This window comes from Micropterus dolomieu, linkage group LG19, assembly GCF_021292245.1.
Source record: "Micropterus dolomieu isolate WLL.071019.BEF.003 ecotype Adirondacks linkage group LG19, ASM2129224v1, whole genome shotgun sequence".
Lineage (NCBI taxonomy): Eukaryota > Metazoa > Chordata > Actinopteri > Centrarchiformes > Centrarchidae > Micropterus > Micropterus dolomieu.
In genome coordinates, this window is record NC_060168.1 from 8,284,220 (window position 1) to 8,296,426 (window position 12,207).

At 38.3% G+C, this 12,207-nt stretch overlaps 1 protein-coding gene and 1 long non-coding RNA gene across 5 annotated transcripts in view; one reads left to right on the forward strand and one right to left on the reverse strand.

Annotated features, from left to right (window-relative positions):
• Positions 1–12,207, forward strand: part of pigg (phosphatidylinositol glycan anchor biosynthesis class G) — a 60,274-nt gene that overhangs the window by 16,850 nt on the left and 31,217 nt on the right. For all 4 annotated transcript variants that reach the window (XM_046030676.1, XM_046030677.1, XM_046030678.1 and 1 more), the window contains 3 exons: positions 2,138–2,350; positions 10,983–11,200; positions 11,559–11,843. In XM_046030676.1, coding sequence (XP_045886632.1) covers positions 2,138–2,350; positions 10,983–11,200; positions 11,559–11,843 — 716 coding nt within the window. The remainder of the gene's footprint in view (positions 1–2,137; positions 2,351–10,982; positions 11,201–11,558; positions 11,844–12,207) is intronic.
• Positions 10,751–12,207, reverse strand: part of LOC123957694 — a 7,644-nt gene continuing 6,187 nt past the window's right edge. The window contains exon 2 of the long non-coding RNA XR_006821865.1: positions 10,751–11,857. This is a non-coding gene — a long non-coding RNA (uncharacterized LOC123957694). The remainder of the gene's footprint in view (positions 11,858–12,207) is intronic.

Here is a 12,207-nt window from a genome sequence, read left to right on the forward strand (position 1 = left end):
TTTGATTTCTTGAAGAAGCCACGATACAATGTACTGCAGTCAAAGCCAAGAAAAGCCAATAACAGAGAATGGGTAAGGGCATCACCTGAAAACCCACAGCAACAATGGTGCAACTGCATCAGTAACTGATGCAAGATTGTTTTGATACATTAACAATATTTCAGCCTACTGATATGATAGATGTATTAATGAGCTGAGGTATAGTACCCATGCACACATTTTATACATCAATTTAAACCCACTTATAACAAGCACTGAGGTAACTGTGCTCTGTTGAGAAAACCTTGTTATGGAGCCAGGTTTCGTACAAAGTTATCTCCAAGCTGAGCAAGTGCATGGCTCTGTCTGTGCAGTCATATTTATAATTCTAAGATGGCAATAATGGTGGTCTAATATTAGTAAGCTAGATACTTTGATGCATTTGACTTCATCATCAGCTGCGTTTTCTAATCTGTGAGTCAGTGTTCTGTCTCTGTAACCTTTTACTGAGTTATGACACATCTGTTCAGCCACAGTGTTAGTCGCTGTGTAAGCCAAACAGTACAGTACAAATTTAAAATAAAATAATAATGTATGATTTTACACGCAGTTAATATGGCATTTGTGTTTGTCTCCAACTTTACTCATTAGTGTAATTGCTGCAACTAAAACCTTAACATTTTTAGTCATTCATAGCTAAGTAACAGATTTTAACAAGCCTCATATACTTTGTTGATTTTTGGCATTATCCTGAATAGCTGTGGGCTTAATACAGCAAAGTCCTTGTCTTTTTGCAAATCCGTCTCCTTTAAATATAAAATGGATAATTCCCCGGCTTATTTCATTGTGTTCAATTACCAAATTAGCTCATAGCTCTGGGGTTTGTCCCAGTCTTTGGTCTGCTGCCGTCTCACTTCCCCACACATGTGAGCTGTATTGTTCACTTCAGGATATTATACACCAACATAGTTCATTATTGCAACTTGAAAACTTCACTCAGTAGCAGACAATTTGGGAAACGACTCCCACTCTCTGTTTGTATTCTTGTATGCTCTCTACAGGAAGCCAAGTGTCAACATAAAAATGTCTGTTCACTTTTGACAGGAGATGAGCTTTGGAAACGAAACTCGTATTGATATGATAATGATGTTATTAATTCATTCAGTTTTTTGTTTCTATTTGGGTTCTTTTGCATGTTGCGACAACCCTCCCCGTGGTCATACCCACAGGCATTAATACAAGACAAATGATCAGGGTTGTTTGTGATGCTTTTGGGTTTAGATTCAGGTTTGCTGTGTTTCAAATTAAAATATTGCCCTGATTCTGTTCAACAAACAAGATGTCACTAATACACTTTAATGAATAAAATGAGAGTAAACTGTGAGAAAGGTTGTAAATATTGCACCACACTCTGGCTATTTTCCTGTGATCGCAGTTCGACTGTCCTGAGGGGACAAAGACTGTGAAAAGAGTGATCTGTCCCACTAAAATATAAAATCACTGAGGTCCAAACACAGATGTGAGGGATTGTTTTGCTGTTTGTGTCAGGTTTACGACTTTAGGAGAAGGACCTCCTCTTTCACATTTATCTTGATGACTGTTGTGAAATTCTTTCAGACAAGCTCTTATTGTGTCAGCGGGGGAATCTTCCACAGCAGACAGTATACAAATAGAGCCATTTCCTCATGTCCGTCATGTAAATAGTTTTTCTCTGTGGATTGCTTTAGAGTTTGAAATAATAAAATGTGACCTTTGTCCTTATAAATATATATCCATTTTGCTACCCTCTGTCACTGGTTGATGTAATACAATTGTGATTCAACATTTTGGTTAGTTTTTGGAAGCTCTTCGATTTTCTATGTCTGAAACTGCAGGTTTTCAAGAGAAAAATCCACTTGTGCACAGAAGGAGGTGCATTTTAACTGTGAAGTATTTTTGTTGGAAACAGAAGACGTATCTGATAGTTAGTACATTCAGGTTGAACAGATTCCTTGAAATGTATCAATGGAAAAGATATCTCAGTACTTGACGCACTGATTGACAAGGGAAGGCAAAGTGAAAACAGCAAAACAGAAAAGTTATGAAAAAAGAAAAATGCAAAGAAATGCACTAGTGATCCTCACTGTTATGCTTGTGTGTTTTTGCCCTGTGATGCCAGTGGAAATGGAGAAGCCTGGAGTGGTGGAGCAAGTTGACCTGACTCCGACCCTGGCCCTGGGACTCGGCCTGCCCATTTCTCAAAACAGCGTGGGCCGTGTCATCCCGGGTGTTTTGGAAGCAACCTCGCTCCGAGACCAGCTGCGCTTCCTGCATCTCAATGGCCACCAGCTCAGCTGCCTGCTCAAAGACAGCATGCCCAGCTACGAGAAAGGTGGGTTACAAATTCACTGTGTCCAACCTCTGGACTCGTTAAAAGCCCGGAAAGCCAGGACCTTGTCTGACAGGGAGTTTCATCATTATGCTATATTGTTTCCAGGCTGGTGATAGTGTCAGTGGCTACATTTTTCTATGCACACAGCAGTGTGACTATTCCCAATAGTAAGAAAACAAGTTAAATAGTTCATTGCAAAATGAAAGTGCAGTTTTTTTTGTCATTCAAAACTCTATTGAAGTTGGTAGAACGACCAAACACGCAGTGGGTCAGGTCCCATTACTCCATCATAGCTTTCTCCCAAGCTGTTGAAGCTGATGGGGCAATCTTATTGAAACTCAAAAAAAATAACACACAATGTCCAGCACATGAGGTATCATAATCCAAACTCCAAATTCCAGTAAGTGACACCTAATAATCTAGTTTACGCGCAACATACTTATTCAGCAATATGCGCTGCAACAGAGCAACATGAGCATGTTCAACTACATCACCTGTAAAGCTGCACTAATGAATGTTTTTCTGAATATGTTGGGGTGCTCATAGCGGCAAACCCACAGAGACTTCTCTCCTGTCTCCCTCACAGCTAGTAAAATCAGAATACAGAGAAAACAAGTTATTGAGATGACAACTGGTAACTTGACAATCACTGTTTTGTTGGATTGTTGTTACCTCCACCAACGAGGTCATGTTTTGATTTTTATGAAGGGTGTAGCATGGGCAGAAGAAGAACCCTCTGAATTTTGGAGCGGATCCGAATCACGGGTCAGATACACAAATAATTTTCACTGTCATTAACATTGCAAGATAGGTCAGTTGTGAGCTGAGATGATGAGGCTTCAGCTAGGCACAACCATATTTTGCTCTTGCAGATTAGCATATCATAGAAGATTAGACTATTGGCCTTGGCGGAGGAGTGCACTTCTAGTTTTATTTGAATTCCTCTTACAGTTTTGTGCATGGTATGTTTACTCTGGAGAAATGATGGCACAGACTTAAGTTGACTCAGAAATGTTTTTTGCTGTAAGTAGAAGTCCATCTCCTCATTAATAACACCACGTTGTCGACTGCATCAAAGCAGCTTCTCAGAGTGTTTAACCTGAAGCAGTCTGATCAAGACGAGGGTAGAATCATCTTACAAGTTCAAAAGATTCATCCTACCAAAGCTCGTCAGCACTGGAATCCTTTTATGAAAGGACAGCTTTTGGAAAATTATGTTTCAACATGTCTTAGATGAAAACAAATCAAGTCAAACACATGTTGGGTTTTTTTGGTGTAAATCATCATGCATTTACGTAATCTTCGTACAGTATGTTTGAATTTTTTTGATGTCGCATCAATCAAGTATACATTTACAAAAAGTAAGTTACCATAATACTGACCATATAAAGAGCAGGTTTATGAAGAAAGACTGAACATAGCTCCACCAGAAACCAAACATCTGAGTGAGAAACGTGTTCTGAACAAGGTGGTTCCTGTCAGGGTGTAAATGCTGAAGTCTGTGAATAAATGACCATACAACTATGAAAATTCCACATGGGAGATTCAAAAACAGTCTGTGGTCTGTTCTTGAACATTAATGCTGCCCACTCTTTGTGCAAATGCATGCACATATCCTCTCTGAGTTTTGCTCCCTACTTTTATCTCGGGGTCACAGTGTTTGTCAGAGTTATCCATCTTGCAGCCTCTCCCTACGCCTTTTTATCTGTCTCCCTCTCTGTGGCTGTCCTTTATTTTCACAAACATTTGATACACCAATGGCATCAATTACCATTGCTAATGTTTGATCGTTTGGAAGTAATTTATCTTATCATTTTAAATCAGACAGAGGGAAGGAGGCAGAGAGAAAACTCTTTGATAGCTGACTTGTTTGGCAAATAATTTTGGACATGTGGCATTTAATTTAAGATATCATAATCTTAAAAAAAAAAACACTTTTCCACAGAAATGCATTTTTTTAACTGAATCAGTTGTACTGTGAACATTGAATACTTTTGACATGATGGCTTAATACATAATAATTGGTGCCAAGGTTGCTTACAGGTCCACAGTCACTCTACCTAATGAGAATTTTCTGAACACAGAAAGGGGACAGAAACAGATAGAACAAATCTTATGACTTGATGAATGAGGAAATGATACCCCTAATGTTAAAAGTACAAAGAAAACATTAGAGGACTGATTACCCTGAATCTGAAAGAGGATTAACTAGTAAGGTTCACTTATACTGTGTATTTGTATTTTTTAAATGGATTCCTGTAAATAAATGACTGAGATGGGAAATGAATAGATGGGTGGCTACATGGAAGAAATAGTTAGGATGATGTAGCCTTTTATGTATACTCATTTTTCAGCCATGCTAGCGGCTCTGTGGTTGGCAATGTTGGCTTGTCAGTCAACCACCTTTGTCAAGATTATAATTTCTCAATAACTATTGGATGGATTGCCATGAAATTTGGTACTGACATTCATTGTTCCCAGATGATGAATCCTAAATTTATTTGTTGATTCTGAGGTTGACATTTGTGGCTTTGAGTCAAATGTCTCAACAATAGTTGGATGGATTATATTGGTGTAACGGATCGCAGTTGATCTTTTTGACCGTCTGTGGCATCAGTGTTGTTAGCCTACTTGTAACCAATCAGATAGTGCTGAGGGTGGAGAGATGAGGCTACATCAGAACCAACTTAATGCATTTTAATGAAAAATCTAACCGCACACTGAAATTACTTTGCTATGTTATGTATGTTAACGTGTTTCGCCTACGGCTTCTTCAGGTTCACACAGTGAAATTACAAAAACACTGTGTAGACCATGACTAGTTAATTCCATTTTTTCTATTCAGTTTGTCTCATGTTTTTACATTTTTATAAAATCAACATCTTACACAAAATACTAAAACAAAAATACTATAAATTCTATTAATATGAAAAAATATAAAAAAAATATAAAACATACATGAGTCACAAGAATCACATCATTTCACATAAGGAACTCTTAAATACCTTAGGGCAGATAACGTGCAGGTCCTACCTCTGTCAATCTATCACTAAACAGGAAGTATCTCAACTTTCCCTGAAGGTGTAACACACTTCCGAGAAAGATATTTTATCAAAATCATGAGGTTCAATCGTGTTCAATTCATGAATCTGATAAGCTTCCCTTCTTAAAAGTTTGGTCAGGGTACCCCCTCTTGGGTTGGGTAAATGCCAATAAATTTAAGGGAAGTAGCTGACCCATGGTTTTTCTCTTTATAATGTCTAGCAATGGCATAATCCATGTTCCCATTTCTAATGGCAGCTTTATGCTCAGCCACTTTCAATTTGAGATTTGATAATCCTGTTCTTCACTGCATATTCTTCTCAATCTCACAAACTGACCATATGGTATATTTCTAATCATAGTCAGGATGGCAACTAGTAGCTTGTAAAATAGTATTTCTGTTGGTTTCTTTTTGATAGATAGATGTCTTTAGATAGTTGTCTGTTTTCATTAACTGTGATCGAAAGATCCAGAATTTAGATTTTTTAGGACTATATGCCAGTGTGAAATGCAAAGTAGAGTAAGTATTGTGTATGCATTCACTAAATACCCTAAGTTCATCCTCAGAACCTCTAAACTCCACGAGAATGTCATCAATAAACACTATATTGCCAAAAGTTTTGGGTTGCCTGCCTTTACATGCACATGAAGGTTAACGACATCCCATTCTTAATCCGTAGGGTTTAATGTGGAGATGTGGCACAGATGTTGGACAAGAAGGCCTGGCTCTAATTCGCTCTAATTCATCCCAAAGGTTTTCTGTGGGGTTGGTCAGGACTCTTTGCAGGCCAGTCATGTTCTCCACAACAATCTCGCTTATCCATGTCTTTATGGACCTTTCTTTGTGCAGTGGTGCCCAGTCATGTTGGAACAGGAAGGGGCCATCCCCAAACTGTTTCCACAAAGTCGGGAGCATGAAATTTTCAAAATGTTTTGGTATGCTGAAGCATTAACAGTTCCTTTCACTTGAACTAAGGGGCCAAGCCCAACCCCTGAGAAACAACTCCACCCCATAATCCCCCCTCCACCAAACTTTACTCTTGGAGTTGGACTTGACTTACAATGCAGTCAGGGAAGTACCGTTTTCCTGGCAAAACCAGACTTGTCCATCGGATTGCCAGACAGAGAAGCGTGATTCGTCACTCCAGAGAACACGTCTCCACTGCTCTAGTGTCCAGTGGCGGCGTGCTTTACTCCACTGCATCCAACACTTTGCTGTGCACTTGGTGATGAAAGGCTTGGATGCAGCTGCTCGGCCATGGAAACCTATTCAGTGAAGCTCTCTACGCACTGTTCTTGAGCTTAAACGAAGGCCACACGACATTTAGGGGTCTGTAGCTATTGACTCTGCAGAAGTTGGAGACTTCTGTGCACTGTGCGCCTCTGCATGCACTGACCCTGCTCTGTGATTTTATGTTGTTCCCAATCGCTTCTGTTTGTTATTATACCACTAACAGTTGACCGTGCAATATTTAGTATTGAGGAAACTTCACGAATGGACTTATTGCAGGTGGCAGCCTATCACAGTACCACGCTTGAATTCACTGAGCTCCTGAGAGCAACTTATTCTTTCACAAATGTTTGTAGAAGCAGTGCTGGTGCTTGATTTTATACACCTGTGGCCATGGAAGTGATTGGAACACCTGAATTCAATGATTTGGAGGGGTTTCCTAAATCTTCTGGAAATATAGTGTATCTTTTAAAAAACAAGATGTTATTTCAAAGGGGTTTTTGTTAAAAATAAGTTTGTCTTCCCACAAGCCCATGAACAAATTAGCATAATTAGGAGCAAATGATGACGCCCCATGTACAATGTGCAATTCCCATGTACAAGCACATGGGGATTGTAAGTAGTATTTGTTATCAAACATAAAATAAATAGACTACAGGATACATTTAGTAAGTGACATTAGTAATTCCACTGGAAGTGCATCTTTTTTGGCCTCAAGATAAAAGTCGTAGCCATAGCTTCTAGTCCACCCTCATGTGGAATGTAAGTGTACAAGCTTTCTACATCAAATGTTACCAGGAAGGCGTTGTCAGGCAAAGAGATGACTGTCACCAACTTTAGAACATCTCTAGTATCAGCCACACATAAAGGCAGTGCTTAACAATGTCTTTAATAAAACTGTTTACAAATTGACTTAAGGGTTCAGATAGAGTTCCTGCTAGCCACCAAAAATCATGCTATTAATCCACCTTTTATCTACTGCATTGTTCAAAATGTTATCTCTTTCTCCCAAATATTTCTCAACAGGGTTTTGCTGCAACAGTCTACAAAAAGTGGTGTTACTTAGTTGTCTCAAGGCCTCAGACACACATTCCTTTGTATTTTGTATCACAACAGCTCCTCCTTTATCGTCTAGTTTTATAACAAATTTTGAATTATCCCATAGTTCGCTCAGGGCCTTTCTTTCAATTAGACTAAAGTTGTGACTCTATTAGTTGATTTTACAGCTGCTTCAATATCTTTCTCCAATAGTTTACTAAATGTAGCAAGTGTGGGGTTAGGAGAACCAGGAGGCATAAAAGTGGATTTTTTTATTTAACTTGCTCTATAAGTTTCCCCCTCGTCATATTACCATTATTGTGAAAAACTGTTTTAAATGTAGCTGTCTGAAAAATTAGTGCATTTTAATATTGGCTGATCCAAAAAATTATCCAGTCTGTGATTCAAAACCTTGATGTAATCGAAATCGTAAGTTTTGTGATCCGTTTAGTGGTTATTAGAGAATGTTAGCATGCTAACACACTAACCATTGTAAACATCACCTTCTTAGCATCAGTATGTCAGCATTGTCACTGTGAGCGTATTAGCACGGCTGTACTCTTAGACTTAGTCAAATATAGCTACATTTTGTCTTTATTTACCAAATTATACTTTTTTTGTCTGTTTGTAACACGCCTTTGTGTCGGCTTAGTGCCCACACACATTTGTATGTTGTCCAAATATGAAGAACATGAAGTGTACGTTATGCTGTCTAATTTTAAAAAAACGGGTGTGTGTTGAACTGACACAAAGTGAGGTAATCAGCGAATATTGTATTTTCAAAACTTGATTTAAAACAAACTTCTTCCTTTCACATTAAAAAACGTACCACTCTGGCAGCACATTTTCCACTCTATTTTGGTGCCTGGTTTCCATAGTGATGGGATGAAATGGAAATTATTTCAGCAGACCTACATTTGGATGTGTTGATTTTTTTGAATCTGTCCACTTGGGTAATCATGAAGCTGTTATGCAGTGGAATGCAAGAGTTGTCACTGCTAGAAAATATGCCTTGAATGATATTTTAAGTAGCAAACCTGTTGGACGCCTGTAGGGGTCAAATCTTGGTTGAACAAGAAGTTTGCTTAAGAGAAATCTGTATTCTGTCTGAAAAGAAATGTTGCTGATTTCAGTATTCAAATGTGTTTCATCAGGGACACAAGCTACTTCAATCGAAAAATCATTTAGCAACCATTTAAAATGCCCAGCCAATCTCAGCTTGAGTGTGTTGCCCTAGTTGTATATTTTATGATGTTGTCATTATTGTGCAATCTCTGTTAAGTTTTTGCAATCACTTATGTTTGTCCCAAAGTAAGTATAACATAACACAGAAAAGTAACATTTTTAAAGTTCAACTGTTGTGATACAAGTTGTAAACAAACTTGTTCTCCCTCCATATACCTCTGCCACAATATCTGTCTGCCTTACTTATACTAAAAGATATACTATATAATATACTATACTATATTTTAATAATAATAATAATAATAATAAAGTGGATTTTGCTTATGAGTCTACCTTATTAGATGTCCTTATTATGTATGCTATTAATGGGTGTGTCAGAATATATCTGATCAGTCCTTTCCTGCCTGTTTGTTTTATAGTATTATCATTCAAAGTTCTGAATTGTGTTTGATTGTTATTTGAATACTCGCCAATTCATATACCTAAAAATATATTTAACCAATACAATAATGGCTTGGGTTAACATTTCAAAATCAGAGTCTTTGTAAAAAAAAAAATATTTCTCCTTGTTGACCTTGTTAATGGCACCAAAATCCATTATTGTCAGGCTTGTTTGATTTGACTCCAGTAGTATTGATAAAGCATGTCAAGGCCATATCATTCCAAAATATTTTAATTGAAGTTGGTTCAGATGATATTTAGATTTAATGATTTGAATATAAATTTTTGACACACTTCAAATATTTTAATATATATTAAGACTACAAGAAGTTCTTCCGACATTGTCCCCTAGAATTCAATTAACCAATAAGTAATTTATTATCTACAATAAATAAAGATATTGTTGGCCGAGTCTCAAGTATCTGCACATTGCCTATTATCCAAGGCCCACTTTACACAGCACAGGTGCAAGTACATTTTGAAATTCCTTTTAAAACTCATTTGAAAATCCATCACTGTCTTCCTTGTTTCAATCTTCATATAGTGTTTTTCTTGTGCTCCTAACCTCAGGCATCTTGGAGGGCCATTAACCAATCCCTGCACTTTTAGACAGATGAAACATGGCCTGAGCATTCGATATTATATGATTCATGTCTGTGGATTAAGGTTCTAATATTTCTACCAACCCCTCTGTCTGGCTAAGCCAAAGTCACTATTTATCACCCCTATGCCTATGCTGTGGAGATGGGTGTTACACTGCAAAGTATTGTTTTTAGGTGTGTGTGTGCGTGCGTGTGTGTGTGATGTATACCACAAATCAAACCTCCACATTGGTTTGTCCTTGAACAGACTCCTAAAGCACCGACGTACAATGAAAACAAGTATCATTTCATCTGCTTTGAGTAAACATGTGAATGAGTCATAGCCTGTCATCGTTAGGATCTTGACAAATTATATTATATATTTGCTTTTTTCAGGACTAAATGGTTTTTACCACAGGCATGTCATCTTTTTCAATTTAAGGAACATTATTGACATAAGAAACATAAAAACACCGGAATGTAATAGATTTCCCATTTAAAACATCCAACACGCATCAGAATGATTGATGAAGGTATGAATAAGATTAGTGAACGTTCATTCAAAGGAAACAAATAGTAAATACACCTATTGTCTTTATGGTGAAAAACAGCAGGATAGGTAGCAGTTTGAAGAGGCTTTTTCTGAAGTGAGACTAAGCACTCCAGACTACCTTAACTTATCTTTACATTTGTTTTTAAATAAGCTGATAGCAAAACACTGGCATTTCTGCCTGTGGTCCATGGTTGTAACTTAATATGTCACAATATGGTGACAGATTGCTGATATACACAAAATTAACATTACATATTGCATTAAATTTGGAGGCGGTCAGGTTTAGAGGGAAAACATAGGTTGAAGTTGCATAATTTGAAAACAGTGTGTTTGGTTTCATAAATAAGTTTTATTATCCTGATGGTAAATCAAATGGTATTTGGTTATAAATACAGAACAACATTAATGTGATGTTGCATCAAGTAACACACACCTTTAAAGTACCTGACAACAAACATCAAAGTAAAGCGGTCTCTCACTAATGGTTACTCTAAAGCAACACTATTTAAACAAACTAGTTGTTGATACCGGTGTCCCCCTCCCCACTTCTCTCTGATCCAGAGGCAGGCTTTGAGCAGTTCCGTGTGGCAGAAAAGGCTCATGGCAGCTGGATGAAGCTCTACCTGGAGGGCAACACCTCTGAGGTGCTGACCAACATGGGCAAAAAGGTCCTGAAGCAGTATCTAGAGGCCCTGGCTGCCATTAGCTCGGCCCTCAGCAAACAGCTGGGCAAGTACGACATGTACTCCATGATCGCAGGCATGGTGTTTGTGTTTCAGGTAAGTACAGAAGAATTTCACTCAGCCTAAGGACTCTAATACTTACAGTATATATTGTTGTAGCTGGTAGGGCAGTGTTTTGTTAGTATACATAAGCCACAGGTGCGTAGGTGCCTGTGTAATTGCCACATAAAGACTGCGAAGAAAAAGCTTTGATAACATGGATTGGCCATAATTACTAATGCTGGTAATACTGCTGTCCAAGTTGACATGGCTGCTACCTGCCAAAATAAAGGAATACAGTCTCCACTGTTCACATAGGTTTCTGTGATTGTATCAGCCGAGCTCAAAGTTAATCACAGTTCTTTAAAACTTTTTCTCTCCTTTCTCCATTCTTTCCCTCTTCCTGGCCCTTAAGCTCCTGTTGGTCTTACTGCTGGCGATGCCTGAAGCCCTGAGTGGTGAAGCAGCAGTGGACCTCCCAGTCCTCTCAGCCCTGCTCTCCCTGCCTTTCTACCTTTTGTGCCTGCTGCTCGCCTCAGTGCACGTCTTGGTGTGCACATCTGCTGAGAACTCCTGTTACTTCTGTAGCCTCTCCTGGGGTCTCGTGTTCGTTGCTGTTGCCTTCTCCTCTGCAATGTTTTGTATTCTGGTCTCTATGGCAACACGACGACTCCCGCTGGGATTAAAGATTCATGGGAAGGTGAGTTTGTGCACCTAAATATAGAGGGACAGATTGTAACAGATGTTTGCCCTCATAGGTGTATACACACATGTACTTTGCCTACATACAGAAAGCTGCCTGTAAAACCTCAATATGCAACCTGACCAGTTCAGCTGTTCTGTGAATGCTTTATAACAAAGAATATTATAAGGACAAGTGAGGAAAAATATCTAATGTTAGCGAATTCAGCTGTCTCTAGATAGAAAACGGACTTGCTACTGTTTAAAATATAGATTTCCGCTCTTATGTTTTAATTTGTCACGGCCTGCTGGTAGAGAAACATTACTTACGAGACTATCAGAATTTATTCGAGAGAAAACCCACTAAATCTACTGAGACTCAG